The 27,293-nt window shown below is 41.9% G+C and overlaps 1 protein-coding gene across 1 annotated transcript; it reads left to right on the top strand.

Moving 5' to 3' along the window:
- The first annotated feature begins 4,893 nt into the window (after nt 1–4,893).
- LOC106894986 (cytochrome b-245 heavy chain) lies at nt 4,894–25,107 on the top strand. Its single transcript, XM_014954044.1, has 13 exons — nt 4,894–4,986; nt 6,909–7,004; nt 8,439–8,549; nt 10,590–10,674; nt 11,955–12,100; nt 12,920–13,110; nt 16,319–16,448; nt 17,125–17,217; nt 18,639–18,892; nt 19,200–19,362; nt 20,205–20,351; nt 23,783–23,907; nt 24,597–25,107. Exons 1-13 carry the CDS (start codon nt 4,942–4,944, stop codon nt 24,721–24,723), a joined length of 1,713 nt encoding a protein of 570 aa, XP_014809530.1. The 5' UTR covers nt 4,894–4,941; the 3' UTR covers nt 24,724–25,107.
- The last annotated feature ends 2,186 nt before the right edge of the window (nt 25,108–27,293 follow it).

Genomic DNA, 27,293 nt, shown 5'->3' on the forward strand with positions numbered 1-27,293 from the left:
CCCTCAGTTGGGCTGTGTGTAGCCCATGGGCGAGGTGGGGTGCCCGCCCCGGGCCGGTGGGTGCTGCCCGGAGGGTGGCGCTGCCGAGCCGCGCTGCCGCGTCCGACGGGCCCCAGGCGGCCACCGGCTGCTGAGCCGCCGGTCCCGCCGGGTACCGCTCCTCGGGGGCGTGTGGGTTGGCTAGCTCTGGGCTGATGGGTTTCTAGGCGACGTACGGTAAGAGTGTAAGAGAAACCTGGCCTCCCTCCTGCATCTTTCGAAATGTTTTCTTGAGTGAATGTTCTGAATGGTTTTTTGAGCGACCTGCTCTGGTGGGAGGTGTCCCTGCCCATGGCAGGGGGGTTGGAACTCGATGTTCTTTAAAGTCCCTTCCAACTCTAACCATTCTGTGATTCTATGAAGAATTGCTGGGCAACAGCTTCTGGTGAAGTCCCTCTCTGCAGGCAGAGGAGAGTTACACCGGGCCATCACCGGCGTGTGTAAAGGTAGAGCATCTGAAGCCCTTGGAAGAGAAGTCTAGCTACACGGGGAGAAGCAGATAGATGACAGTTGTGTTCCCGTCCCAGAGCCAGACTAGCAGATCATAGAATCATAGAATTGCCCAGGCTGGAAGGGACCTCCAAGGGTCATCTAGTCCGACCTCCCCACAGTCAGCAGGGACAATGGAAAAATGTAGAGGGGTCACACCTGTGGAGGGGAAGGGACAGGACAGGTGACCCAAACCTGACCAACTGGGGTATTCCATCCCATCTGCCCCATGCTCAGTATAAAAGCTGAGGGATCAAAGGGTCAAGAGTCTTCCCACGATCATAAGCCTGGTGGTACCCTGCCAAAAGGCTACAAGCTGGGCTCCTCTCCCCCAGTCCCACACAAAGCCAGCTCATTTTGGCCTCTTCCTCTATGCATGGGAGGTTATGCTGTCCTAACTTTACTTCACCTCTACCTAGAAGCTACCGCCAGCTTAATATAATACCATTTCTATCTGAAGTCAGAGAGGGTACATCGCTGGTGGTGGCTCTTCCTTCCAGTAGCACAGCAGCACACAGCCATTCTGCTCTGTTTTGTGCCAGCACTGTTTGACTTCAAGCTAAGACTGATATGGCCAATAGCATGTGGATCATACTTGGACTTTTTTTCACTACAGCACGTGGGTCTCTCGTGATCATTGCAAAAGGCAGTGTTGAGGAAGTACGGGAGCAGGGAGCTCCACTGAGGGTTATAGTCTAAGACAAAGATATAGAAGGATCTGCCAGTCCTCACTGAAGTCCCAGTGGCATTTTTTTCCTGGCTTACTTCTGTAGGATTTTCTGCCCTCATTTCAGCACGGAATTTATCTTGTAAACAAACCAGGAAGAGCAGGAGCATCAGAATATGTCACTCCCTTGCGTGAGGGCAAGTGCACACAGTGACAGCCTCGGGCTGCGGGTGAGGGCAGTCCCTTCGGGAAAGATAGCCTGACAAGTCTCTTGTCCGCTTCTTCCTCTTTGGTGTAAGATCAAGGGAAGGTTAATAAACAAGGATTGCACAACAAACTAAACATTTTGGCCCACAAAGTAACAGAGGCTAATCAAAGTCTCTCTTTGGCTTTCCCCTTGCTGCATGGGAGGGAGCTCAGCAACCTCAGCTCAGCAGCACCCTCAGCAACCCAGCAGCTGGGGCTCTTTCATCTTCTTACCACTCTCTCTTTTGGGGTTTATACATGGAGAATTTTAATTGTCCCTTCTAGGAGGCAGGTGTGGAACACCTGGGCCTACTGCAACTGTCTGGCATTAAATTTGTGCAGGATCTTCTTACCACTCTCTCTTTTGGGGTTTATACATGGAGAATTTTATATTGTCCCTTTTAGGAGGCAGGTGTGGAACACCTGGACCTATTGCAACTGTCTGGCATTAAATTTGTGCAGGAATACACAGGACACTATTGCATATAGCACGAGAGGAACTAATTAATTCCTAGGCAAGAGGGTTAAATTACTGCAAGGAAAAGCAGAACCCTGAGACTCGCATACTTTTGCAAAACTGTCACGCTGCAAAAGGATCACTGTTCACTGAGCTTTTCAGTGCAAAGAAAGATGAAAAACGCCCTGCATAATCAGCTACCTTGAAAGAAATATTAGAAACAGAATGAGCTAGTGTTTAATTTTTTCCATACTCCAGTTTTACACACTCTTGCATAATTAATACACAGCTGCCAACGTTGCCTTTTCTTTTACAGGATGCATTTTTAAAATAAGACCAAAGTACAAAACATGCGAGTGTTTGTAATTTTATAGCAATGATGTATCACTCATTCAGAAGGTGCAAGCACCAGAATTAAATCAGGGGTGACGTGTGGGTGGTTTCAGTACCAGTTCTACTCACACCTGTGACTTGCAGCAACCAGGCAAAGTTTGCTGTGCTTTCTCCCATCACTTTTGAAATGAATGGGGAAACTCACAGACATCAGGGAGCACCAGAACTCACCAGCTGCAGAAGGTCCCACCACCTCTACCCTTTCTTTTGAGTTCAGGCAGTGGGATCAGCTCTGTGCATTTGATAATTGCTAGGCTGGGAGCAGCTCAAATATATTATTTCATGGCCTGTACTCAGGCTGTTAAGACCACATCAGGCTTCACCACTGCTGTGACCAATCTAAAATCAGCCACTGCTGGGGGTCAGTAAATCTGTGTTTCAGTGGCTCTGGTGCCTGAGGAACTTTCAGGCAAAGCAGGGCTGCCAAAGCTCAGAGCACCTTGGATGCCTGCACTTGCTCACCCCAGAGAAGTTGTAAGTAACTTAGCATGAACTAAGGGGAAGAAAAAGGCAGTGAGAGCATTGCCATTCCTGGGCAGGGAGAACAGGCTAGTCTTCACAGCAGTAATGGACATCCACATATCAAAACTGTCCCCCTCCTTTCCATCCCCAACCACTCTAGCTGTTTAGCTCCCAAAGGCTACCTCCATAAACAAAAATATGGGGGACCAGACCCTCTGCTGGCATCCATTTGGGACAGCCATCAAAGCAACTGATACCACCTGAGAGCCTGGTCCATCACAGAGCCTGTCAGATGAGGTTGCTGCAAATCCCATTTAACAGGTTCTGAAGACTTCATTTAGGTTTTCAGTTACTGAAGCTTGGGAGGCTTCTGTGGAGGAAGATGATTAAAACACTGCAAGTCCTGCCCACGTGAGGAGGTAAAGGACTAATGTTTGTCACTGAGCTATGTTTGAGCTGTTACTTCCATACTTCTCAAGAAAGAATGCAGAAGTCACCTGTATCATTCAGATAACTGTATTTGTTTATTTGTTTTGTAAAAATATAGGAATGTGTCAGTTTTTTTCTGCAATGGGTCTTTGTTCAAGTCCCAGATATGTCACCTCATGGAGCCATATTCCAGGAGAAATTTAATGAAGGCAGTCGTATGTTGGGAGTAGAGGCAGGAAGGGAGCTGCTAGCCAGAACACAGGTATTTACCCCACTCCCCTCACCCTCATTTTTACATCGTGACCAAATGTCTCATCGCTGCCAGAATCAGGCCCTAAGAAAGCCTGTAACTAAGTGAGCCTGGAGTACAGAGACTGTGCTGAGTCTGCTGTCCGACAGCTGTCAGTCACACAGGTTTTATCCCATCTCTCCTTTTCTTCAGATCAACATTTACTCTGGAGAGCAAACTTCAGTCATACAAATGCGAGAAGAAGCTTGCTCTTTACTCCAGTAAATGCAGGATCAGGCCTGTGAAAACATCACTGTGCTCTAAAGCAAGGCTACTTTGGGCTCGCTCGGGCTTTTCAGAGCCGTGAAATTCTGTAGGGTCCAAAGGAAGTAGCAGCTCCAGCAGAGAGACACCACTGCTCAAACTGCCCTTCTTCTACTCTCTAAAGCCTGAAAAGATTTAAAGATCACCATATGTACACACACTTCACCTCTTTGGAAAGGAGATCCACTTGTGTCAGTCACTTGGGGAGGAGATCTGAATTCCTGTGGCTCAGTAGGTGGAATATACAGGAGAATGAGCCAGGGGGAGGCCTGTCTGGACACCTTGCTTCTCCCTAGGGTCTGGACTTTGCCAAAAGATGCCCCCTCTTCTTTACAAAGCTTCCTCCAAACTATCATTTTGCACTCTTTATTGCAGGTTTGGGAGTTGTGACACTACTGAGGCAAAACATTCAGAAACCATTAAATGCCCTTAAATATAATTTTTTTAAAAACAAATACACTTCGGGTAAATATCCTCTGGCTTGTAAGCTCTAAAATATATTTGAGCAATTGGCCATATTTTTATCTCTAATCACAAAAGCAAAATGTTTACTTTATTTTTTTTTAATATATATAGTGAGATGGTTCCTGGGGCTGGGGACTCCAAGAGTGCAAAATATGAAAAATGGCCTGTCTAGTGAAACATGTCCTCAGTTTTGGCCCAAGCAGAGAGGAAGTAGTGAAGTTTGCACATACCAGACAAGAGGAGTGTTAGATTACATTTGGAAGTTTCTGTGGACATTGAATTACTGGAAAAGAAATAATTCTAGTGATTATTTATCAAAGAGGATCAGCAGGAATGGCGACTCAGACCTGAGGTGATAAAAAAAGACAAGGCTGGGAAGAGACAATTGTTCTGTGCATTTGATATTGCATTTCAGCATTGAAAGTTATACAAAGTGGCAATACATTCTTTAGCAGAAAACCTGACCAATTATGTTATTTATTTTATCCTCTGTATCAAAAGGAACAAATTGTCTATTTCAACAGTTTATATGTATTTGAATTATGAAAAGTTATATGTAAAGATGGTAGAAACGTGTCTGAAACAGAATTATAGACAGGATTCAATGGTTAACTTATTTCCTAAATGAATGAGAAAGGAAACAGGTTGCTGCAAGCTTCTGCTCTCACTTCCTTATGAGAGAAGACATATTAGCTGACCCAGAAAGAACGGGGCTGTTGTGCACGCTCGTCTCAGGCAATCATGGGTAACTGGGTGGAGAATGAAGGACTGTCCATCTTTGTCGTTGTAAGTACAATTTTTATTTTGATTTGTGTCTGGTAAAAGGTTCTACAGAAAGGTGTACTAAGCAGAAATCACTGTGCCAGTGAAGGATGCATTTCTTTACTCAGAAACTAGGGCAGCAAGTGCAGTGAAATGCTTCAAGAGGATATTTTGTAAGGAGCTCTGTCTGTTATCTCGATTGCTGTAGGCTTCCTTGTCAACTAAGAAATGATGATATGCTAATTTTCATTTGCTTTGTTAGAACAATTTACATCTCTGGGGTTTTTGATGCAACATTGACTTAAAGAAAACAAATAATATTACATCTCACATAACCATGTGCGCTTCAACAGAGAAAGCAACTACAACAAGTTTTTCTTGCACTTTTATAGACAAAAGGGGGTGTAACTTAAAGCACAGTGTCTTGATGGTATAAGATTTGCATTAGAGTCAGATTCCAGAATTTAGAGCAGAGATTCAGGAATCCTTCATTAAGACAACTAGTATTTGAGCTGAGTTTGTAGACATCTTGCCTAGAATAGCTATGAAAGTAGGTTAATCTCAAGCAAGAGAGCTGGGCAAGATGTAAAAGTACTGAAAATCCCAGCCACATTTCAAAGTGCTAAAGAAGTAAGGCAGGGTAGTCCTCCTTGGAGAAAACTTAGGCAGTTACATGAGATGTAATATTATTTGCTTTCTTTAAGTCAATGTCGTTGCAGGCTATTGTACATTGGAGTAGCACACTCTCACTTTAAATACATATCATAAACACTTAATCCTGAGATGAGCTCAGTTTTATAATGAAGTTTTTGGGATTTCCCATATACTGCCTTACCCTAACGGAGACCACTTCATTCCCCTGTATTTATGCCACAAGGGTAAGACATTTTCAAGAGCTGAACTAATGCCAAGTTTTTTACAGTGTCAGCTGGGCCAAAGAACTAGAAAAACGTATGGGTTAGGAGGGTTTCTGTCACAGTTTGTGGCATCCTTAACTTATAACCAGAGACTGGGTTCTCCCAGTTCTCAGGCTTTCTCTCCTCTGTTTTCATACACCACTTAATAAATCTACTTAGACAGAGGGTGCACTGACACAGATTGGTTTTACTGTGGGATGTGAAATCAGCAAATCACCTCCAGAAGGGCAAATGGCCAGATGCACTGTGATCTCTGTGGCTGGACAGGCTTGTAGCTGCCTTAGATAGCTTTGAGAAGAGATAATAACTTTTCTTTCCCTAAAGAAACCTTCACAGTAGGATATGCGAGTGTGAGAGAATATTGCAGTACAGCTATGAATAAGCCCAGTTTTGGGGAGTCTAAACACTATCAAAGTGCTTGTGTTGAATATTTCCTGTTGGCTAATTTCAGACCTTCAGAGAGTCCTACTCAATAGAAAACGTTGGGCCTTAGGTGCAATATTTAGATCTCAAGCTTCTCTGGCATGGCTCCTAAGTTTTCCTCTTACATAGGTTAATATGTAAGAACCGCCATTTGGAAGAGGGTCTAACCTGTAATGATGTTTGGAGATTCAACTACACTCACAGACTTAGCAAAACACCTGTAATATGATTGTCCTTATATAACCATAGAATCGTTCAGGTTGAAAAAGACCTTTAAGATTGTTGACTCCAACCATAAACCTAACACTGCCAAGTCCACCTCTAAACCATGTCCCCTAAGTACTACATCTATATGTTTAAAACCGTTGAGCTATGCAAAAGCTTCAGCTGGATTTCAGTTTACTTCCACTCCTGTGTGCACAAACTAGAGCCCATTTCCACCAGAAAAATTTCCATTGCCCCTGCTGACCCCTTCATACCCCACAGTATGCTGCTCTGTGCAAATAGGAGCACAATGAACTAACTGACCATTATCCAAATTGTGTAAATTCAGGCGTATGATCTCTAACAACAAACTGTAACATTTTCAGTTTGTTTCTCTTTCAGATTGTGTGGCTGGGGTTAAATGTCTTCCTCTTTTGGTGGTACTATCTTGTATATGATGTCCCACCAAAATTCTTCTACACCAGAGTACTCCTTGGCGTAAGTACAAAACATTTATTATCTTGGCATAGACTGAGCACATAGCAGCTTTCCCCTAGCTTTATTTGACTGAAACAGGATCAAGTGGCTGGAGCAGCAGGTTCATGTCGGGATTAAAAGTCATGTGCAAACAGATAACTGAATGCAGATAGATGTTCAGTGCTTCTGAATGGAAAGCTGGTAAGCAAATTAGAGAGATCCCATTCTAAAGATGTTTCCAAGCAACTATTATGCTCCTGGTAATTAAAGTGAATGTGCATTGTGGCTGCTTTATTAAGCAAAAAATTAATAAAACATTGCCATTGAACTATTGTGCAGTCATTTCCTCATGCAATTATTTTTCATAGCATGCATAGTTTTACAAAGCTATTAGGTCTGAAAAGCAATCATCATTCATATATTCATCAAGGCTGTGAATTTTAGTCAAGTACCTGGACCTTGGGCTATTCCATGTAATCCAACTGCTTAATGCAGCATTATATGTCCTACCACAAACTTGTTCCCAAATCTACCATGGGTCTTGTCTGATTGACAGAGAAAATTCATTTGTTCACATATTTTAAAAGCCTGATCAGAGACATAAAAATCAGTCTAAGCTTCAAATTACAGAATATGGCACTTTGTAAAAGGTTTGAAAAGCCATGGTTTAATTCAACAAAGCTTGAAACCCCATTCTGCACATGGCTTCGGGTCTATGGATCAAATTCTGTCCTTTGCAATGATGGTGCAGTTGCTTTTGAAGTCACAGAGACCTGTGCTTGGATAACTAGATCTCGGGGTAACCCTAAGGGAGTTACTGTGATTTGAAAGCTGAAAGGGTTCCAAACAGCGCATGGAAAGAAAACATGATCAACGTGATCTTTTCCTTCTCTTCAGTGTGTTTGGATCAATATGGTCGTTATTCCCTCCTTTCAAACAGTCTTTGTCAATATTTGAAATAATTCAGGAAGTGAAGAGCAATGTTAAAGGAACATATTCCTAAAAGATGAGGCAACAAATTTCCCTAGATTGCCTTTACTGTCAACAGAGATCATAAAACCACTTCCCTTCCGAGCTGTCCTTCTGTCTACCATAAGCCCCCAGCCAACTGAAACCACAGCAGTGAGACTTTCTTTACAGCCTGGGGGGAGAAAACTCTGCTAATGGCTTAGACTTGCATCTGTGCTTGGCCATTGGTTGTCAGACATGACGGGGCTTTTCATACAGGCATCTTATTTCCAAACTGAAAATAAAAGGTGTCTATCTGGAGCAATGTCTTCTGTCTGTATACGTGGCCAGAGTATGACTATGCTAAAATGTGAAGATTGTTAATTAACTCTAGATTTCACACTAATGAAAAGTTGTGATATAATACATAAATGAAATCTGTGCCTATCTGCATCCTGGATAATGTTGTAGGTAATTCCTTTAATAATGGCATCCCTTCAATTACAGCGTGCTTTGGCTCTGGCAAGGGCCCCTGCAGCTTGCCTGAATTTCAACTGCATGCTGATTCTGCTGCCAGTATGTCGAAACTTGCTCTCCTTCCTCAGAGGATCAAGTGCGGTAAGATGAAGAAAGAATTTTAAAATTTATGAAAGATAATAACCCAAGCAACCTTGCAAATATACTAGGCAACTTTGTCCAAGTTCCCCAAATATACTGTACTTTGGGGATATCCTCTTTTAAGAAGCAGATAAGCCTGGAGTTTTATTATGAGCAGGACTCATAACAAAACTCATTATGTCAATGGCGTATCTACAGCTCAGTTGAGAGGTTTAGCCTTGAGTTACGTTCCTTTGAGTCTTCCCTTTTTTATTGCCTCCTGGACATTGTGCTGCCCTGGATGCAAAGTCCCTCTTCTCCCTGTGGCAGCAGCCATAAGTGGTGCTTACACACATTTGCCTTGTCCATGAGCCAGCAGTGTGCCCAGGTGGCCAAGAAGGCCAACAGCATCCTGGCCTGTATCAGGAACAGTGTGGTGAGTAGGACCTGAGAGGTGATCATCCCCCTGTACTTGGCACTGGTGAGGCCTCACCTCGAGTGCTGTGTCCAGTTTTGGGCCCCTTACCACAAAAAAGACATTGAGGTGCTGGAGCAGGTCCAGAGAAGGGCAACAAAGCTGATGAGGGGTCTGGAGAGTAAGTCTTATGAGGAGAGGCTGAGGGAGCTGGGGTTGTTCAGCCTGGAGAAGAGGAGGCTGAGGGGAGACCTTATCGCGCTCTATAACTACCTGAAGGGGGGGTGTAGAGAAGTGGTGGCTGGTCTCATCTCCCAAGTCACAGGAGATAGGACAAGGGGAAATGGCCTCAAGTTGCACCAGGGGAGGTTTAGATTGGATATTAGGAAACATTTCTTCCCTGAAAGGGTTATCCAGTATTGGAATAGGCTGCCCAGGGAAGCGGTTGAGGCACCATCCCTGGAGATGTTCAAAAGATGGGTTGACATGGTCCTCAGGAATATGGTTTAGTGATTTTTATTTCTTATTTATTTTTTTGTCAGACTTAGGTTGATGGTTGGACTAGATGATCTTTAAGGTCCCTTCCAACCTGGACAATTCTATGATTCTATGATCGTTTGTCACTGATACAGCACACATTCATAGCAGGATATGCTAGCCCATGTCTTCTGTCTTTGCATGTTCGATTCTTAAAGTTCTTCAAGTTTTTTCAGCTGGTTCATAAATTACATTCTTTCTTGCCTAAGTCGCATTTCCAGCTCAGGATGAAAGAGTTTGCAGGCCTTTTGACCATTTCAGCCTCCCAAATTATATACAGCACTGAGGAACCACCACTTCAGAAAGAACAACTGATTCTAGGTGACAGCTGGAGAGGCTTCTTATGATGGCACTGACTGTATCATGCTGCCGAAATCAAGATCTTTGGCTGTTACAGCAGAAATAACACAGACAATGTGTGACATGGCGCAGTGAAAAAGCAATGTTCTCCTCAAGCTCATGAACTGTCCTTCCAAATATATAACGATTCTTCCTTTTTTTCTAGACTCTTTAACATACACATGGTCAACAACACCAGTTCACAGAAGCTGGTTTTCATCTGTAAAGCTAGTATAAATTCTTTCACATAAATGAGTTGGCCTGGGGGGGCTGAAAGAGCAGAGCAAAAGAGGAAGCAATAAAATAGATGCAGTGTTTCAAGAATCCTTTATAGGGAAAGAGCTCCCTGAGACAGTTACACCACAACTTTACAGCCCATTTCTACAGTGTGACCCACAACAGGATCCTGATGCTAGGTGGCAACTTGAAACTCTACCAAAGCACTGACCCCTCCATGGCAGACTGTGATCCCTCCTTCTGTTTATAACGTGTAATTTAACAAAGATAAGACACATACTTCTGTCATATTGCATGTTAAGTTTTTTCTCATTATCAAACACTTTGTTTCAATGGGACATAGAATCATAGAATTGTCTTGATTGAAAGGAATTCCTATATTCTGAAGTATTGGGTGAAATATTTATGTCTATACTTAGGAATTCTATATTTTTACTAGCAATGTTACCAATTTTTGTGCTCAGAGCCTCTGGTTTTGTCCCTGCATTTAAAGTATGCATAGACATCACAAACTTTTTTTCTTCAAACCCAAGTGCTGCTCTACCCGTGTCAGACGACAGCTGGACAGGAACCTCACCTTTCACAAAATGGTGGCATGGATGATTGCCCTTCATACTGGTTAGTACTCAAATGTTTCTTTGTTTATTGCTTTCTTATGCCTTTTACATAGCATGCAGGTGGGATTCAAGTTCTTAAAGATATGGGCAGAGACCTGATTTCATTAATCTAAAGAAGTCGGCGTATGCCAAGGCTTAAATTAGTTTCCAAATATTATTCTGTAATTGGCAGTGAGCAGAAGATAAATAAGCAAGAATACTTTCTCTTGAATCGATGGCACCCTTTATGAGCCTGGTTAATAAATGGTGTTTAGCAATGTCCTGAGAACCAGATACCCTGGCTTTAATTCTTGTTTACACTTATTTCTTAACTGGTGTGTCTAAAACAAATAATAGAATGATGAAAGAAAAGGGTATAAAAAGCTTGGACAGGCCACTGAAATGTTTTCATTTTTTCTCTCTCATTTCCTAAGTTAAGCATTTTCTATCTTTTTTTTTTCTTTTTTTTCATCAAGTTTGTCACTTCTCAATGCAAGTGCCTTACAAATCATATATCCTAGAACAGTCTTCTTATCAGTAGATTACTCGAGCTGAGTGGTTTCCCTTTTGGAACTGTGGCTGAAATCTCACCACCACTTCGTAGAAAAGGAGAAGGGCAATGCAGTCAACATAAGGCCTCAGAGCAGGCCTGCAGCAGAGAGAGATTGTCCGGGGCTATTAGATCTGTACCCACCAGGCCCTGTGTTGAAGATGAATATGTATCATCTCAAACCAGGACATCTGGTGATACAAAAGGGGAAAAATTTTGACAAGCGTTGTGCGGCTTACCCCTGCAATAACGTGCAGTGGAAGTAGCGTGAAACACCTCAGCTGTACTAGGTTTGTGGACACATCCAGCTCAGGAAGAACATTATTAGTGATTATTAGCAATACAGCAGAACAAAGCAGCCCTAGCAAATGTGACATAAAAGAGATTCGCTTCTTGGCTCTTCTACAGAAATCCTGGAGGACCCTGAACAAAGAATTTAAGCCATCCCATATTTTAGTTTCCCATGTCTTAGGATACTGCTACCTGAGTTGTTGAAAGCCTTTGTTGAACAAAGACGTGCCAGAAACTTCCCTTTACTTCTTTCCTTCCCCCCCACAGAAAGATGTAAACTTCAGATGGTAAAGCTTTAACAGCAAACCATGTCAGTGATCTGAAATTGTCATGAAGAGGGTGAGAATGGCAGAGGTCTTAAGCTGCAGATGTCAATTATTGCAAAGTTTCAACTGTTACTGAAAACCACTGAGTACTTGTCTTGTGCTTAACCCTGAATTTTTCTTTCCTGTCACTCCTAGCAATTCACACCATCGCACATTTATTCAACGTAGAGTGGAGTGTGCAAGCCCGTGTTGAAGAGAAAGGAACTCTGGCAGCTGCGCTTTCTAGCCTTGGTGACGAGCCAGATGAAAGCTATATCAACTTTTTCAGAAAAACTATTGAGGTAAGTGACATCAGGCTGTGAAGAGTCATTATTACACTTGTTTAGATGATCATATAAGACTATTTGAGTAGAGTGCCTAATGCTGGTGTGCACAATCTGGGCTTGAGCCATCTTGCGGCAAAACCCTGTATAATTAATTCTTCTATATTTGTCAGTAATATTGTTGCTAAATTTTGGTAGTACTTCAGACTTTTTTCACCTGAGGATTTTAAAGTAGTTTTAAAACATTATGTAATAACAAATACCCTGTAAAGCAGACTTCTGACTAAGCACGTTTCTGAGTGGCACTCAGAAATGTACACTGAAATCGAAGCAAAAATTTGGAACTTGCGCTGCTTAAGCTCTGCTTAAAAAAACTCAAAAATACGGAACTTCCACATTCCTCAAAATTATCAAGCGTCCAATCTGTGTATGAGTTATGAGACCCACAGCTGCACAACACCACTGAAAAAGAGAGCTCTCATTTAGCTCCCTCAATACAGATGTAGGACTCCAGCTCTTAAGAACAGAGCTGTGCAAATGTGTCCACCTTCCCCAAGCCCTGTACTGCTGAGCAGCGGCAGGGTAAGAAGCAATGTTCAGTGTGTGAATTGGTGGAACACCCATTCTCTCTACTTCCACCTACTTTAGTAAAGGTAAATCTGCAGTGCAGCAAAAATGGAGTGGGATTTTGTCATTGTTGGCATACAAATTCACAGAGGATGACTTAAAGACTTACAACAGGGTAAAGGATCTGGCGAGGGAGGCAGACTGATGGTGCAGCCAGCCCTGCTTTGACGCAACCCCCTCCTTAGACCAATGTGTGCAATTATTTTACAGAATCCTGTGGGTGGCCTATATGTGGCTTTCACATACCTGGCTGGTCTCACCGGTGTTATCATCACCCTGGCCCTCATATTAATCATCACGTCATCCACCAAAACCATCCGAAGGTCGTATTTTGAAGTATTTTGGTACACCCACCATCTCTTTGTCATCTTCTTTATTGGCCTTGTCATCCATGGTGCTGGGTGAGTACTTGCACTTATCACTTAATACGCAGTAACTCCTGTAATCTTAATGTAAAGCCCTCTACACACATCAGTATAAGGACTTAAGTCACTAAGCAGCAGTTATTTTTTGTGGTGATGATAGGCCAATACAGGCTCTGAGAGCCAAAAAGCTCTCAGCGATACATGCAACAAGATATTCCCATGCTATATGGGACTCTGGCATACTTAAACTCACTGATACTCAGCTGCTGATATTTTAATTGGAAAGCTCTTTTCCAAGGATCCTCTTTCAAATTGTCAATGTATCTTTCTCTCCTAAAAGGAATTGCATCACAGACTTGCACGTAAGGAGAACTCAGCATAAAAATTATATAGAGTCTAGGATTTTGTTGAGTAAATGAAACCTCTAATAACACAGATATATCTTTCAGACCTGGATGAACTTTTAATATCAGCAGCCTTTCAGGACAGATTTTTAGCTGTTGCAGCTCAAATACAGGCAACTGTAAGTTTTTGTAACTTCCAACTGTCACACAACTTTTTCCACTGTTGGCTCATTCCGTGCTTTCTTCTGAAACAGCTGAAAAGCCCAATGAAACAACTTTAGCACTATGCAAACACAATCTAGCCCTTAGAAAAACGAACATTAGTTCCATTTTATAAAACCACAGACCTGATGAAGAAAAAAAAAAAAAAAGACTTAAGTGTCCAAGCCACAGTTCATAGTTCATAATTATACTATATTGACTGTTTTAAAGGAAATTCTAGGTGCACTAGAAAGTGTGGTTTAAAAATGCCTAGCAAAAATGACTATTCAAAAACACTTCCTCTCACTCCAGTTTTGCGAGAAAAAAGAAATGAGAGTACAACAGGAAGAACAAAAATAGAAGCCAGATGAGAATCACCAGTGGCATATTTGTCCATTCCAACTTCCAAAACAAGAAGGTTGAAGGAAAAGAACAAGTAGTGCATGTTTGCTGCAGCAAATATTGTATAGTTACTGACAAAATGTCCAAACTTTCCAGCAGTTAGTACACAATGCTATCAGAAAGCAAGCATTGCTCTTTCTAGGGGTCAGTGAGGAGTATATATTTCATAAAAGTTGACTTTTTATTTACTTGGATGTTCAGTATACTGCCACCATTTTAATTGCCCTGTACTGAAATGACAAGAGTTTGGGCAGCAGTGGGTTGAACGTGATTATCAGAGAAGTTCATCTATCCTTTGGAAGGAGATAAACACAGGAATACTATTATCTGTGGAGGGAAGGATGTTTTCTGGCCGTGAACTCAGGGCCTCACTTATTTGACCTTAAAGGCATGAATGACATTTTGGGTTTAGAGAAAATACTAATACACTAAAAAATACTGGATGGGCTTTTTACACTCAAGGAAGGCTACTTAGGTGTACAAAGATGAATGTTATGGAGTAAGTATGATCTGACAGTCTCAACGTAACATGTTAGAGGGAGATGTAGACGTCAGTTTATCATAAGAGACAGAAGGCTGTGTGTCATACATATATGTATATATGCATACATACACATGTGTATATACAGGAAACCAAACCAAGATAATTAATAGAATAGAAGGGGCAGATTCCTGCCCATTAGAAGCTCTTACAGCACTTTTGTAGCACTGACAATTTTTTGTGCATGAGCTGTGTGTCACAGACAAATGTTCCAAACTTCCCATTATAGCAGATGTAAAGAGGAGAGAAGAAAAAGATTCAGCTCACCCTGCTTTGGAAGCTAAAGTAAAGTAATTGGAAGGCTATACTACTGAGAGCTTAATTGAAGTACTGGAAGAGCATCTACACTGAATAATAAGGGAAAATAAGACTTTTCTTTCTCTTGTACAGGGTACTAGCATTATAAAAACTTGAATGGAGCATAGTGAAAGACAAAACCCTTGGGGCTCAGTTTCCCTTGAGCAATGGGGTGAGGAGTGGCAGGAAATGGGCTCCTCCTGTTCCCGTAACTCATCCCAGAGGGCGGCTCAGCGGGGGAAGTAAACTGCAACTGGTGATGGCCCTGCAAATTGCAACTCGTGATGCTCCTGGGACACTGTCATTCCTTCCCTTTATTTTTTTCACGCAGGATGTTAATCAAACCTTTAATAAGGAAGAGATTCATTAGTAATATTTATGAGCAGTGCAATCTTTTAACTTTCAAGACTGTGCACAGCCTTTCTAATAATCCTGATAAATCTGTCACTTAAAGCTAGACACACATATGACTTAGATACCATACTTTTTTGAAACATCAGAAACATATTCTAGTTCACTGAAACTGAGCTAGAAAAGTGGAAAGAGAAGTCATGGGGAGAAGGTGTCAACAGGATCGTATTGGCATGTAAAACTGAACAAGCTGATCAACATCAGACTGTTTCTAGGGAAAATCAGCAGGTCTTACTCTGAATTTCTCTACTATGACTGTCATCCCACTAAATATCATCATTTTGGGGATTCTCACACACCTCTGAGATTGGCAGAACTCCAGTCAGAGGCAGGAAATAGTGAAGAAGATCAGAATATATTTTCCCCCCTTAAATTGAAACTCTTTCAGCACTCTCTCTGCTGCTGGAAATACAGCTGAACTGGAGCAGTCAGGCTTCTCTATAATAAAACAAAAAACAACAACAAACTGTAACCAAGCAAGAATATAGAGGCCAGATCATCAACCGACACAAGCTGATACAGCTCACATAGTTGCCTTGTGTCAGAAGCATCTGTGCTCATTCACACCAACAGAACAGCTACTCCACGGCTTTAAAGGGAGAGGAAGGGTCAAAGGAAGAACGTATGTTGGAAAGGGCTCTTCAAATTTCTAAGATAAACAACAGCAATATCTTCTGTACTGGTCATTACAAAACTGACTACATTGCCCATTTCAGGTTTTGTTTTTATTGAAGAAAAAAATAGGATAATTCTGAAAATAATAAAGCTTTCCTATTGTGACCACTTCCTGGAAATGGTAATGGATGTATATCTCCATTCCTCGCCTAATCTTGTAGTTAGTATTTTCCCCTATCAACTTTCCTCCCTATTTTTATCATTTTAATAGTAAGTTTGTGGGTTTATTGGAGCAGCAAAACTGTATCAAAGCTGTAGCACTGCAGAAGTCCACAACTCCACATAAACAGAGTAGTACATAAATAGAATAGCAATAAGAGACAGACACCTTCATTTTCATTTCATTGCCTTAATGACTTTTATTTTTTTCCAGGCGTATTGTACGAGGGCAGACAGCTGAGAGTCTGGCTGAACATAATCCAGAGATCTGCTACAAGAACTTCACTCAGTGGGGGAAGAAGGGGGCTTGCCCAATCCCCCAGTTTTCAGGGAATCCTCCTATGGTAAGAACAATTGTCTTGAGTGTAAATCCAGTATAAAATGTTTACAATTTACTCTTTTTGTTAAATAATACACCTATGTGCTGTAAAAAAGCAGCTATGTAACCCACAGCACTCTTCAGTGTCAGCTTTCTTTACATAATGCAATAGATTTTGACACAATGAATTATAAGTAGAAATGGACCACTGATGGACAATCCACTTCCAGTGTGCTGTAAAATGCGCAGTTAAAATTAATGCCTCTGGAAATGTGGCATTGAAACTTTGGCTTTTACTGATTAAGCAGGCTGGTTGATCATTTGCATTTCAGACTGATCTGCTAACAGAAACCACATCTTTTCCTGCAGTGATACACACCCAAGTCCGTATTCAGAGCTTTACTTCATGTTTCACTTAGTTACCTTAATTTTTAGACAGAGACAAAATCACTCATAGGAAAATAGCTTGCTGTAATTCTAGCAGCAATTTAAAAGCCAGCTGCAACTCTCAACAGGGAAAGAAATTCCCTCTCTGACCAGAAGTAATTTTGAAGGTGTCATATCTCTTAAGGGTTCCCTACTCTGGTTGATAAAGAACCTAGGTTACTTGAATTTCACGTCTGCTCACAGCATTTCCAGGACTCGGTTTGATCTAAGTTGCCATCTTCATCACCTGACTTCGCATTTTATTCTGCTTACAGACATGGAAATGGGTCGTAGGTCCCATGTTTTTGTACCTGTGTGAGAGGTTGGTGCGATTTTGGAGGTCACAGCAGAAAGTTGTTATCACAAAGGTATGTGTTGATGCTATGCTTAACACCGGGCAAAACATTACCAACTTTTCAAAATGGTGAAGCAAAGCCAATGGCTCCTACACACAGAAAAAGTGATCAGGGAAAGTCTTCTCAAGAACGTCCTGGGTACAAAAATGATGCCAACCTCTAACATCTAAATGTAGCCTGTCTCTAAAAGAGAGTGCAAGAGGAGGAAGTTAGGCACAGGACTGAATCTTAGGAAAAATAGATTAATTTTCTTTGTATTGAGTGAAAAATTCCACAGTGTACAAATTCCACAGCCTTAATAGTATTTAAGATACCAGATCTTTGTTTTCAAAACTACCCAGATATTTAGGAATTCTGATTTTTCAGCATAACAAATGACGCCTGAAAAGGAGAGTTAGGGGGTGCCTGCTTTGTGCAGCCAAAGCTAAAGTTGAGCTTCCATTCCCCACGGGGTGTTGCAGAAATATTAACGCTAGTTCTGAAAGTCTAACAGCCAAACTGGCATAGTGCTAAGCTCAAACGTATAAAAACTACCTTGGCCTTTCCCAAGGTAATTTCCTCACATGGAATTGTGCCTCATCTCATGGACATACCCTGTTCAACTCGTAGCAGGGTTTAGGGGATGATATTCGATGTCTCTACTGTGCCTTGGCACAAGGCTGACATGTTGGAAGGCTCCTATAGACTAGGTGTGCTTCTTGGTAATTTTACCAAAATATCGCTGAGCCATTTCTATACCAGATGTCTATGGCGTCTGCTTAGTTCCCCGTTGGCAGGAAATTTCTTCCACAATCCTAAGCACTATTATTAATTTCTATATGAATATATAGAGGCATTTGATTCTCCCTCCTGCAAATCTCTTCTGAAAATTGAAAATCGACTTGGCAGACAACTCTAGCATTAAAAAATCACAGTAATAGAAATACTAGTCTGGCTACTAGAATATTGCTTCTATTTATTCTTGGCTAAAGATTGGCAGAATGCAAATGTCCATATTATAGGTCCTACCCAGTATAACATGAAAATGTCAGTTTCCAGTGCTACTGTCTACCCAGTTCCCTATCTGTATGATAGCCCTATGGTTTTTATCCAATATAAACAGTCAAATTCATTAACACTGTGCTCTGTGCCACTGTGTAAGGTGCATCTGGAATTGACAATGTGCATACATAGATCTGGTGATGTGCTACAAGATTCGCCAGTCTGATCTGTCCCCTTTTAGAGTGACTGTAAGCATGATGTGAAAAAAAACCTTTAACCAAAAGTTCTGCATCTTCTGCAGTCTTTCATCTGGTTGTCAGGTGCTGTTCTTCACTCCCAGTTCTGCTGGGAACAAAGTTTTGCCTGCTCTCCTTGTTCTCATAGCAGAGGATGTAGATATATCCAGTGAACAGCAAAGACAGCCTTTTTCCCCCTTATCCCTCTTACTGTAGGTGGTCATTCATCCCTTCAAGACAATTGAGCTCCAGATGATGAAGAAGGGCTTCAAGATGGAGGTCGGGCAATACATTTTTGTCAAATGTCCCGCAGTTTCTAAACTGGAATGGCATCCATTTACATTAACTTCTGCTCCAGAAGAGGATTACTTCAGCATTCATGTCCGTATTGTAGGAGACTGGACAGAGGGCTTGTTCAATGCTTGCGGATGTGATAAGCAAGAATTCCAGGAGGCATGGAAGTTGCCCAAGTATGTAGAGGGTCTCCATGGTAAACTCAACCAACTGCTATGAAAGTTTAAATTCTGCTCGATGAGTTTAGTAGTATGTGTGATACAATCCCTAACTAATTCCATCGTAGATGTGGGCCTTACATGGCTCTTTCCAGTTTTCTGCTGTCAGCCCCACCTCTTCTTTTGCTGACTAATATTCAGCCCAAATGCACTTTGTTGCAGAAAAATACCTTCCCTTTGTAGCAGAAAAATAGCAATAAATGTTATTTTAAATGGTGCTAATAAATAATCACTACTGATGTATAAAGTGTACTTCCAATTTCAGGATAGCTGTGGATGGCCCCTTTGGAACAGCGAGCGAGGATGTATTCAGTTATGAAACTGTTATGCTCATTGGAGCCGGAATAGGGGTCACCCCCTTCGCATCTGTGCTCAAGTCTGTCTGGTACAAATACTGCCACGATGCCACCAACCTGAAACTCAAGAAGGTGCGTGTCCTCTTTCCCAGAACCATGCAATTGTTCAAGGGCCGACAATTCAAATGAAAGCAGGCCCAGCAAAGGTGATCTGGCTCCAGATATGCATGAGTCCAAAAAGAAGAGCCCAGTTACCTCACACGACTAGCAGGCAGGGAACCAGGAGAATCAAAAGCAAAAACATCATGAAAGGTGAAATAGCCTACAAAAAAAAAATCACACGCAAATCCTGACTGTCCTCTGGGGATTTCCACTTGCAGTGGAGATGCTGTTCAACCTGTCTGAGAAACACAAAGTCCAAGGCACTAATACAGCCCATGCAAATATTGCATTCCTTCCTTAAGCACAGAGGGAGCAACCTTACATCAGTGGAAGAGTACTGCTACCATCCTCCTCTCCCCTCCTGCCCCTGGAAATTCCCTGTGCAGAGGTGTGGGGTCACATTCTGCAGTTACGGTCATATTCAGAGAACAGAACTGGTTTTCTTACCTGCTATAATTTACCTTGCCTGCCAGGAGACAAACTGTATCTCTACAGTCTACCTCTAAATCATTAACTTGTCCTAACAAACTGTTTTACAAGGATGCAAGTGAGGAAACATCATAAACTAAAAATGTAATCTGCTGGTGGAAGAGAAAAAGAAAGATGTTTCCTTGTTCTTGCAGTCACTCATTCTGCTTCACAGCCCTCGCACCATTAAAACTCCTGAATTGCCTTGATACCAACCTACCAATCTGCTGAAGCCGTCAGGACAATCTCTACAAGAACCATAGAATCCTCATTCTGTCAGCAGATGTAAAACTAGAAACCATAAGGTCCTATGTCCCCTGACAGCTCACTCTTGTCTCTTCCAGATCTATTTTTACTGGCTTTGCAGGGACACTCATGCCTTTGAATGGTTTGCTGACCTCTTGCAATCTCTGGAGGCTCAAATGCAGGAGAGGAATAATGCAGAGTTTCTCAGCTATAACATCTACCTCACAGGCTGGGATGAATCTCAGGTAACAACAGGGTGGAAGACATCACTTCCATATGCACTGAGACTGACGTTAGCAAGTCTGTTGTGTGTCTACCCAGTTCCCTATCTGTATGATAGCCCTATGGTTTTTATCCAATATAAACAGTCAAATTCATTAACACTGTGCTCTGTGCCACTGTGTAAGGTGCATCTGGAATTGACAATGTGCATACATAGATCTGGTGATGTGCTACAAGATTCGCCAGTCTGATCTGTCCCCTTTTAGAGTGACTGTAAGCATGATGTGAAAAAAAACCTTTAACCAAAAGTTCTGCATCTTCTGCAGTCTTTCATCTGGTTGTCAGGTGCTGTTCTTCACTCCCAGTTCTGCTGGGAACAAAGTTTTGCCTGCTCTCCTTGTTCTCATAGCAGAGGATGTAGATATATCCAGTGAACAGCAAAGACAGCCTTTTTCTTTTCCCTTTTTCCCCCTTATCCCTCTTACTGTAGGTGGTCATTCATCCCTTCAAGACAATTGAGCTCCAGATGATGAAGAAGGGCTTCAAGATGGAGGTCGGGCAATACATTTTTGTCAAATGTCCTGCAGTTTCTAAACTGGAATGGCATCCATTTACATTAACTTCTGCTCCAGAAGAGGATTACTTCAGCATTCATGTCCGTATTGTAGGAGACTGGACAGAGGGCTTGTTCAATGCTTGCGGATGTGATAAGCAAGAATTCCAGGAGGCATGGAAGTTGCCCAAGTACGTAGAGAGTCTCCATGGTAAACTCAACAAACTGCTATGAAAGTTTAAATTCTGCTTGATGAGTTTAGTAGTATGTGTGATACAATCCCTAACTAATTCCATCGTAGATGTGGGCCTTACATGGCTCTTTCCAGTTTTCTGCTGTCAGCCCCACCTCTTCTTTTGCTGACTAATATTCAGCCCAAATGCGCTTTGTTGCAGAAAAATACCTTCCCTTTGTAGCAGAAAAATAGCAATAAATGTTATTTTAAATGGTGCTAATAAATAATCACTACTGATGTATAAAGTGTACTTCCAATTTCAGGATAGCTGTGGATGGCCCCTTTGGAACAGCGAGCGAGGATGTATTCAGTTATGAAACTGTTATGCTCATTGGAGCTGGAATAGGGGTCACCCCCTTCGCATCTGTGCTCAAGTCTGTCTGGTACAAATACTGCCACGATGCCACCAACCTGAAACTCAAGAAGGTGCGTGTCCTCTTTCCCAGAACCATGCAATTGTTCAAGGGCCGACAATTCAAATGAAAGCAGGCCCAGCAAAGGTGATCTGGCTCCAGATATGCATGAGTCCAAAAAGAAGAGCCCAGTTACCTCACACGACTAGCAGGCAGGGAACCAGGAGAATCAAAAGCAAAAACATCATGAAAGGTGAAATAGCCTACAAAAAAAAAATCACACGCAAATCCTGACTGTCCTCTGGGGATTTCCACTTGCAGTGGAGATGCTGTTCAACCTGTCTGAGAAACACAAAGTCCAAGGCACTAATACAGCCCATGCAAATATTGCATTCCTTCCTTAAGCACAGAGGGAGCAACCTTACATCAGTGGAAGAGTACTGCTACCATCCTCCTCTCCCCTCCTGCCCCTGGAAATTCCCTGTGCAGAGGTGTGGGGTCACATTCTGCAGTTACGGTCATATTCAGAGAACAGAACTGGTTTTCTTACCTGCTATAATTTACCTTGCCTGCCAGGAGACAAACTGTATCTCTACAGTCTACCTCTAAATCATTAACTTGTCCTAACAAACTGTTTTACAAGGATGCAAGTGAGGAAACATCATAAACTAAAAATGTAATCTGCTGGTGGAAGAGAAAAAGAAAGATGTTTCCTTGTTCTTGCAGTCACTCATTCTGCTTCACAGCCCTCGCACCATTAAAACTCCTGAATTGCCTTGATACCAACCTACCAATCTGCTGAAGCCGTCAGGACAATCTCTACAAGAACCATAGAATCCTCATTCTGTCAGCAGATGTAAAACTAGAAACCATAAGGTCCTATGTCCCCTGACAGCTCACTCTTGTCTCTTCCAGATCTATTTTTACTGGCTTTGCAGGGACACTCATGCCTTTGAATGGTTTGCTGACCTCTTGCAATCTCTGGAGGCTCAAATGCAGGAGAGGAATAATGCAGAGTTTCTCAGCTATAACATCTACCTCACAGGCTGGGATGAATCTCAGGTAACAACAGGGTGGAAAACATCACTTCCATATGCACTGAGACTGACGTTAGCAAGTCTGTTGTGCTTTGATAAATGTTCAAACGGTCCTTATCCTGGGCCTCCATCTGGCTCTCAGAAGTTTTAAATGCAGACAGGCATTATCCATCAGAATTTGCATGGGATCAGCTGCTACTGTGTGCTCAGACTTCCTTTCTGGTTTACTCTGGCTGTGCACTCTGGGAAGCAGCCTTTCCTCACAGCAGCAACCTCAGCTGACCAGGCAAGACATGTCTCTAAGACAGCTAATACCGCTTAAAGCATCAGTTAACGGCATTTGGAACGGGAGAAGCTAATGCCCGAGGTTTCAGCAATGGCAGCATATTTGTTTTAGGACTGCCACAAGTTCTCTAACTGGTGCCATGCATGTTAGGTGTCTGTGGGCACACAAAAGAGCAGCTCTTCCATAAGCTGCTTGAGAATGTGTGGTTGAGTTAGGAAAGGTGTTCACTCTATTTCTTTTAGTGATCTTTTACTTTATTTATATCTCACTATTGCAAAATTCATCATCTGCCTAAAGTGCTGTAGCTCAGCTAGACAGACAGGGAGGGCTAGGAGCAAGCTAGGAAGCAAGGCAGTGGAAAAACAGGAAGGAAAGAAGAAAAGTCACACAATTCTTGCTTTGGGAGAAAGTTACCTGTAACTTTTTTGGCATATAAAAGTGCTGCAGAACTCCACAAAGCCTGAACTAATGCCCTTAACCACATCTTCTCCTGGCTTTCCTTAGCTTAGCTGGTCTAAGTGAAAGTAAGAGGGGGAGGGTGGACAGAACCTCTTCATGGGGTTCAAACCTTTCAGAGATCAAACTGTCAAGACTTCATTAAGGGCAAATGAGTTGTATTATTGTACCCAAAGGGAAGGTTTTGTTTTAATTTACAGCTTTGTTTTACAGTTCTTAGACTAAACCAGTACATTGCAAAAGAAATCTAATTAATTGTTGTGTTCAATTGCTTCATAGCTCTATCTCTTGAAATCGCCCAATCTGGGAAAAAGGGAGAGATAGACACTGATAGTCAGGATTTTGCCAATGGTAGCGTTCCTTACTAAACACCATAAATTTAACTTTCTTGGTTTGGAAATAGTTCAGTGTGTATTGACATTATGATTATTATTAGTAATAGTAGTAGTGTAGTAGAATTACTATTGTTGTTATGACATAATGCTGCCATATCAGACTCTGTCTTTACACTGTCCTCTGTTTCATTTTCCACAGGCCACTCATTTTGCAGTGCATCATGAAGAAGAGAAAGATGTGATTACAGGCCTTAAACAGAAAACATTGTATGGCAGACCTAACTGGGAAAATGAGTTCAAAACTATTGCTGGGCAGCACCCTGGGTAAGCCTGTACAAATTGACAGTGTCTACGGACTTGCTCCATCTAAATGCTGCAATAGCACAATCTTGTTTATTGGGCTGATAAAGTTTGACGAGCATTTTTTTCTAACAATCTCCATGATCTATGGACTTGAGCAAATTGTTTTAACCTACAATTTAAAAAATATCATCCCTTTTTGGTGAAGTACTTAACAGAGTGTCTAACTACTAGCAGAAGTTTTAGAAAAAATATCACCCATCATTCCAGGTGAAGTAGATAGGAATACTGGGTGACATCTAAATACCTCCAAAAATACTTCCTACCTCAAAAAACAAAATATTGATATAATTGACATTTAGCTAAGCACCCAAAATTAGTAAGGGAAAAAAAAAAAAGACCTGTTCCTTTCAAGAATTTGTGCTCTAAGCTCTTTGAAGCTCGCTTTCCTTGACTCCAGTGAGGTTAATAAACCTGTCTCCACTGACTTTTTCTGAGCTGAGATTTAGCTCACCGTTTGTTTCAGAAGCAGCAATAAGTGCCTTACAAGTTTTAAGGGGTTATGAGTTTTAAGGGGTAAACATCCAGTTCTACTTCAGTTCCTGTAATTGAGAAAAAAAACCTTGCACTTACAGAACGTAAGATTGATTTACATCAGTAACATCCAGCTGCTCCTTACCTAGTTGGTGACCACATTTTCATTTTCTTAACAGATCCAGAATAGGTGTTTTTCTCTGTGGACCTGAGGGCCTAGCTGACACACTCAACAAGCAGAGCATCAGCAACTCAGAAGCTGACCCACGAGGAGTACACTTCATTTTTAACAAGGAAAATTTCTAGCTCCCAAACACGTGGGAGTCATTCAATACAAAGTCTAAAGACTGGATCTCTTTTTCTACTTGGAGTCTGGGAAGGACAGCCCAGCTTCTAATCTCAGCTACACTAAGGCAAATCCCTTTGCTTCTTGGGAATTATCTTGGCATTGTACTAGAGTAAAAGAGTCGAGTTTTACCTTAGGGAAGTTTGCACTGTCCTCTGTGTGCTGGCAATTTAGCGGAAATCCATTTTCTTTGTCTGTGCGAGGGGATTTCCCCTCAATTAACTGCTTTTATCCTCCTGTTATTCATAATGGCTGCTGAAGGGTCTAGGCAGCCATATGCATTTGGGAGCCAATTCACACTGATAAAGCTTAATGCTATTAAACAATAAAGCGTTCTAGCATAATGCTTGCTATTAGGAGACAGCTTATCCTGGCTGCAGCCAGCCCCTGGAATGAGGGGCGTTAGGGAAGGGTGACTGGAAAAGATTGTTCCTTACAAGCAGAAATCTCCTTTGTGCACCAGCATCTTTCTGGCTTCTGAATACAAGCCTAAACTTCTTGTCCAAGCAATAGCCCAGGCAGCTGAAAAGGAGCCGTTCCTCTTTAGGAAAGCAGAGAACTGGAAAGGAACCACCCAGATTTCGGAGCGGCACCCTCAGCCCGGCTGCGGGGGGATGACGAGGATGGAGTTAAACCAAGTCCTGCACCTGGCACGCGAGCTATCGCTTGGCTGCTTCCAACACTCTCAGTTTCACATCTTCAAATTCACGCTGCAGGGATCCAAACAAGAAGAGGTTTTGTGTTTTCAAGATGGCCGTTTCTGATTTTCAAGGCTGAAAAAACACTTGCTGATAAATGATTCAGTGGGTATTTTCTGAAGCATTCTGAAATGCATGCAGTGCTTTTGGGCCTATTGTTCAGTTCTTCCTCTTTGATGGTGAGACAGTTTTGAGAAAGCAAAGATCAATCGGGCAGTATCTCAAATAGCTGTGAATAAAGTTTCTGATGCGTACAAGACACCCTACACAGCACAGTACTTCTGTATGTTCACTACAGGTAATAGGTTCTTAAAAAAAAAGGAAGCAAAACTTTTAATACCAGGAGCAGAGGCAAAAAGAAAGTATTTAAACCAGCAGCATAGAAAAAAGTTTTAAAAAAACCCCAAAACCAACAAAAAAACATGTGCAAAAAGCCTTGAAAAATCCACAGTTCCACAGTTTAGAACAACATATCTCTTCAGGTCTCCTGTTCAGCCCTCCTGCTCAGCTGCTTAGTGGCTGTTAAACTCCGCAGCCAAGCCCTACAATAGCTCCTACACAGCACGAGCCATATCTCTTCAGTCTAGCAGGTCTCCTGTTCAGCCCTCCTGCTCAGCAGTCACCTGCTTAGTGGCTGTTAAACTCCGCAGCCAAGCCCTACAATAGCTCCTACACAGCACGAGACCTTGCTGACAGGTTCTTACAGTCACAGAAGAAAGTGGTGGTCTCCTCCTGCAACTTCAAACAAGTTTGTGTAGCCATCTGGTTACATCTACCACCTCAACTTGCCAGACAAGATGTATTCTCCCTATGCACCATTTTAAAACGCTATTCAAGCACTCTATGCTACTTCCGAAGCACAGCTTACCAGTTCCTATTTATCAATATCAGTTTCTGGCCAATGCTGGCAAAGATCAGCTCTTGGTGGGGAATTTTTCAGCTCTTTTGCTCAGAAGGACCATATTTAAACCCACATAAATCTGTTTGAAATGCACCTATTAAATCAGAATAAATAAAGACAATTAAAGAAACTTCTTCTGTGGAATAAAAAAATATCACTGCTGAAACATAGCAAGGATATCATCCTGTGAAGAGGGCATTGAAATATTTGCCTTTGATTTTAATGGAAAGAATTAAAGAAACTTCTTCCGTGGAATAAAAAAAATATCACTACTGAAACATAGCAAGGATCTCATCCTGTGAAGAGGGCATTGAAATATTTGCCTTTGATTTTAATGGAAATACGATCAGGCTTTTATATCATTGGAAAGTGGACAAACAGGAATTGCAAAGGGTTTAATAGAGACAGCATATTTATCATGTGAAGAGTTTTGAAAGGGTGTATTTGAATTCATCTGTTAATTTTCTAAACATTGACATGTTTGTTCTTAGAACTGCAGGGGTCTTTCCTTACTCAGCCAGTTGTAATGACACTCCGGGACGTGCTGCACACTTGTACCAGGGGTTGTTTGTCACCTCAAACTCAGAAAAAAGTAACTCTGTGCTTGCTACTAAACCGCTGTCTTCCTAAAACACGTACAAGAATAAGCAGGTGAGAGCTTCTCAGTTTCTTTCAAAGGTTTGTTGTATTAAATCCTGCTAAAACGCCAAATGCCATATTGCCAAAATGCAAGCCATGCATTATTAGTCATGGTTTGAATACGAAGGTTTTTTTAAAACCTAGGATGCATGAGTGAAATGGAGCACCGAAATACAAACATAAGACACAAACTAGCTTGAGTCCTCCTTACTCTTTAGCAAAGCACAGAGGGATGTCAATGGTACTGTTGTCAGTGCTGTTGTGTCCTTGGGTGGTAAAGGAGTAAAGCCCT

This window comes from Calidris pugnax, unplaced genomic scaffold (genome assembly GCF_001431845.1).
Source record: "Calidris pugnax isolate Ruff unplaced genomic scaffold, ASM143184v1 scaffold246, whole genome shotgun sequence".
NCBI lineage: Eukaryota > Metazoa > Chordata > Aves > Charadriiformes > Scolopacidae > Calidris > Calidris pugnax.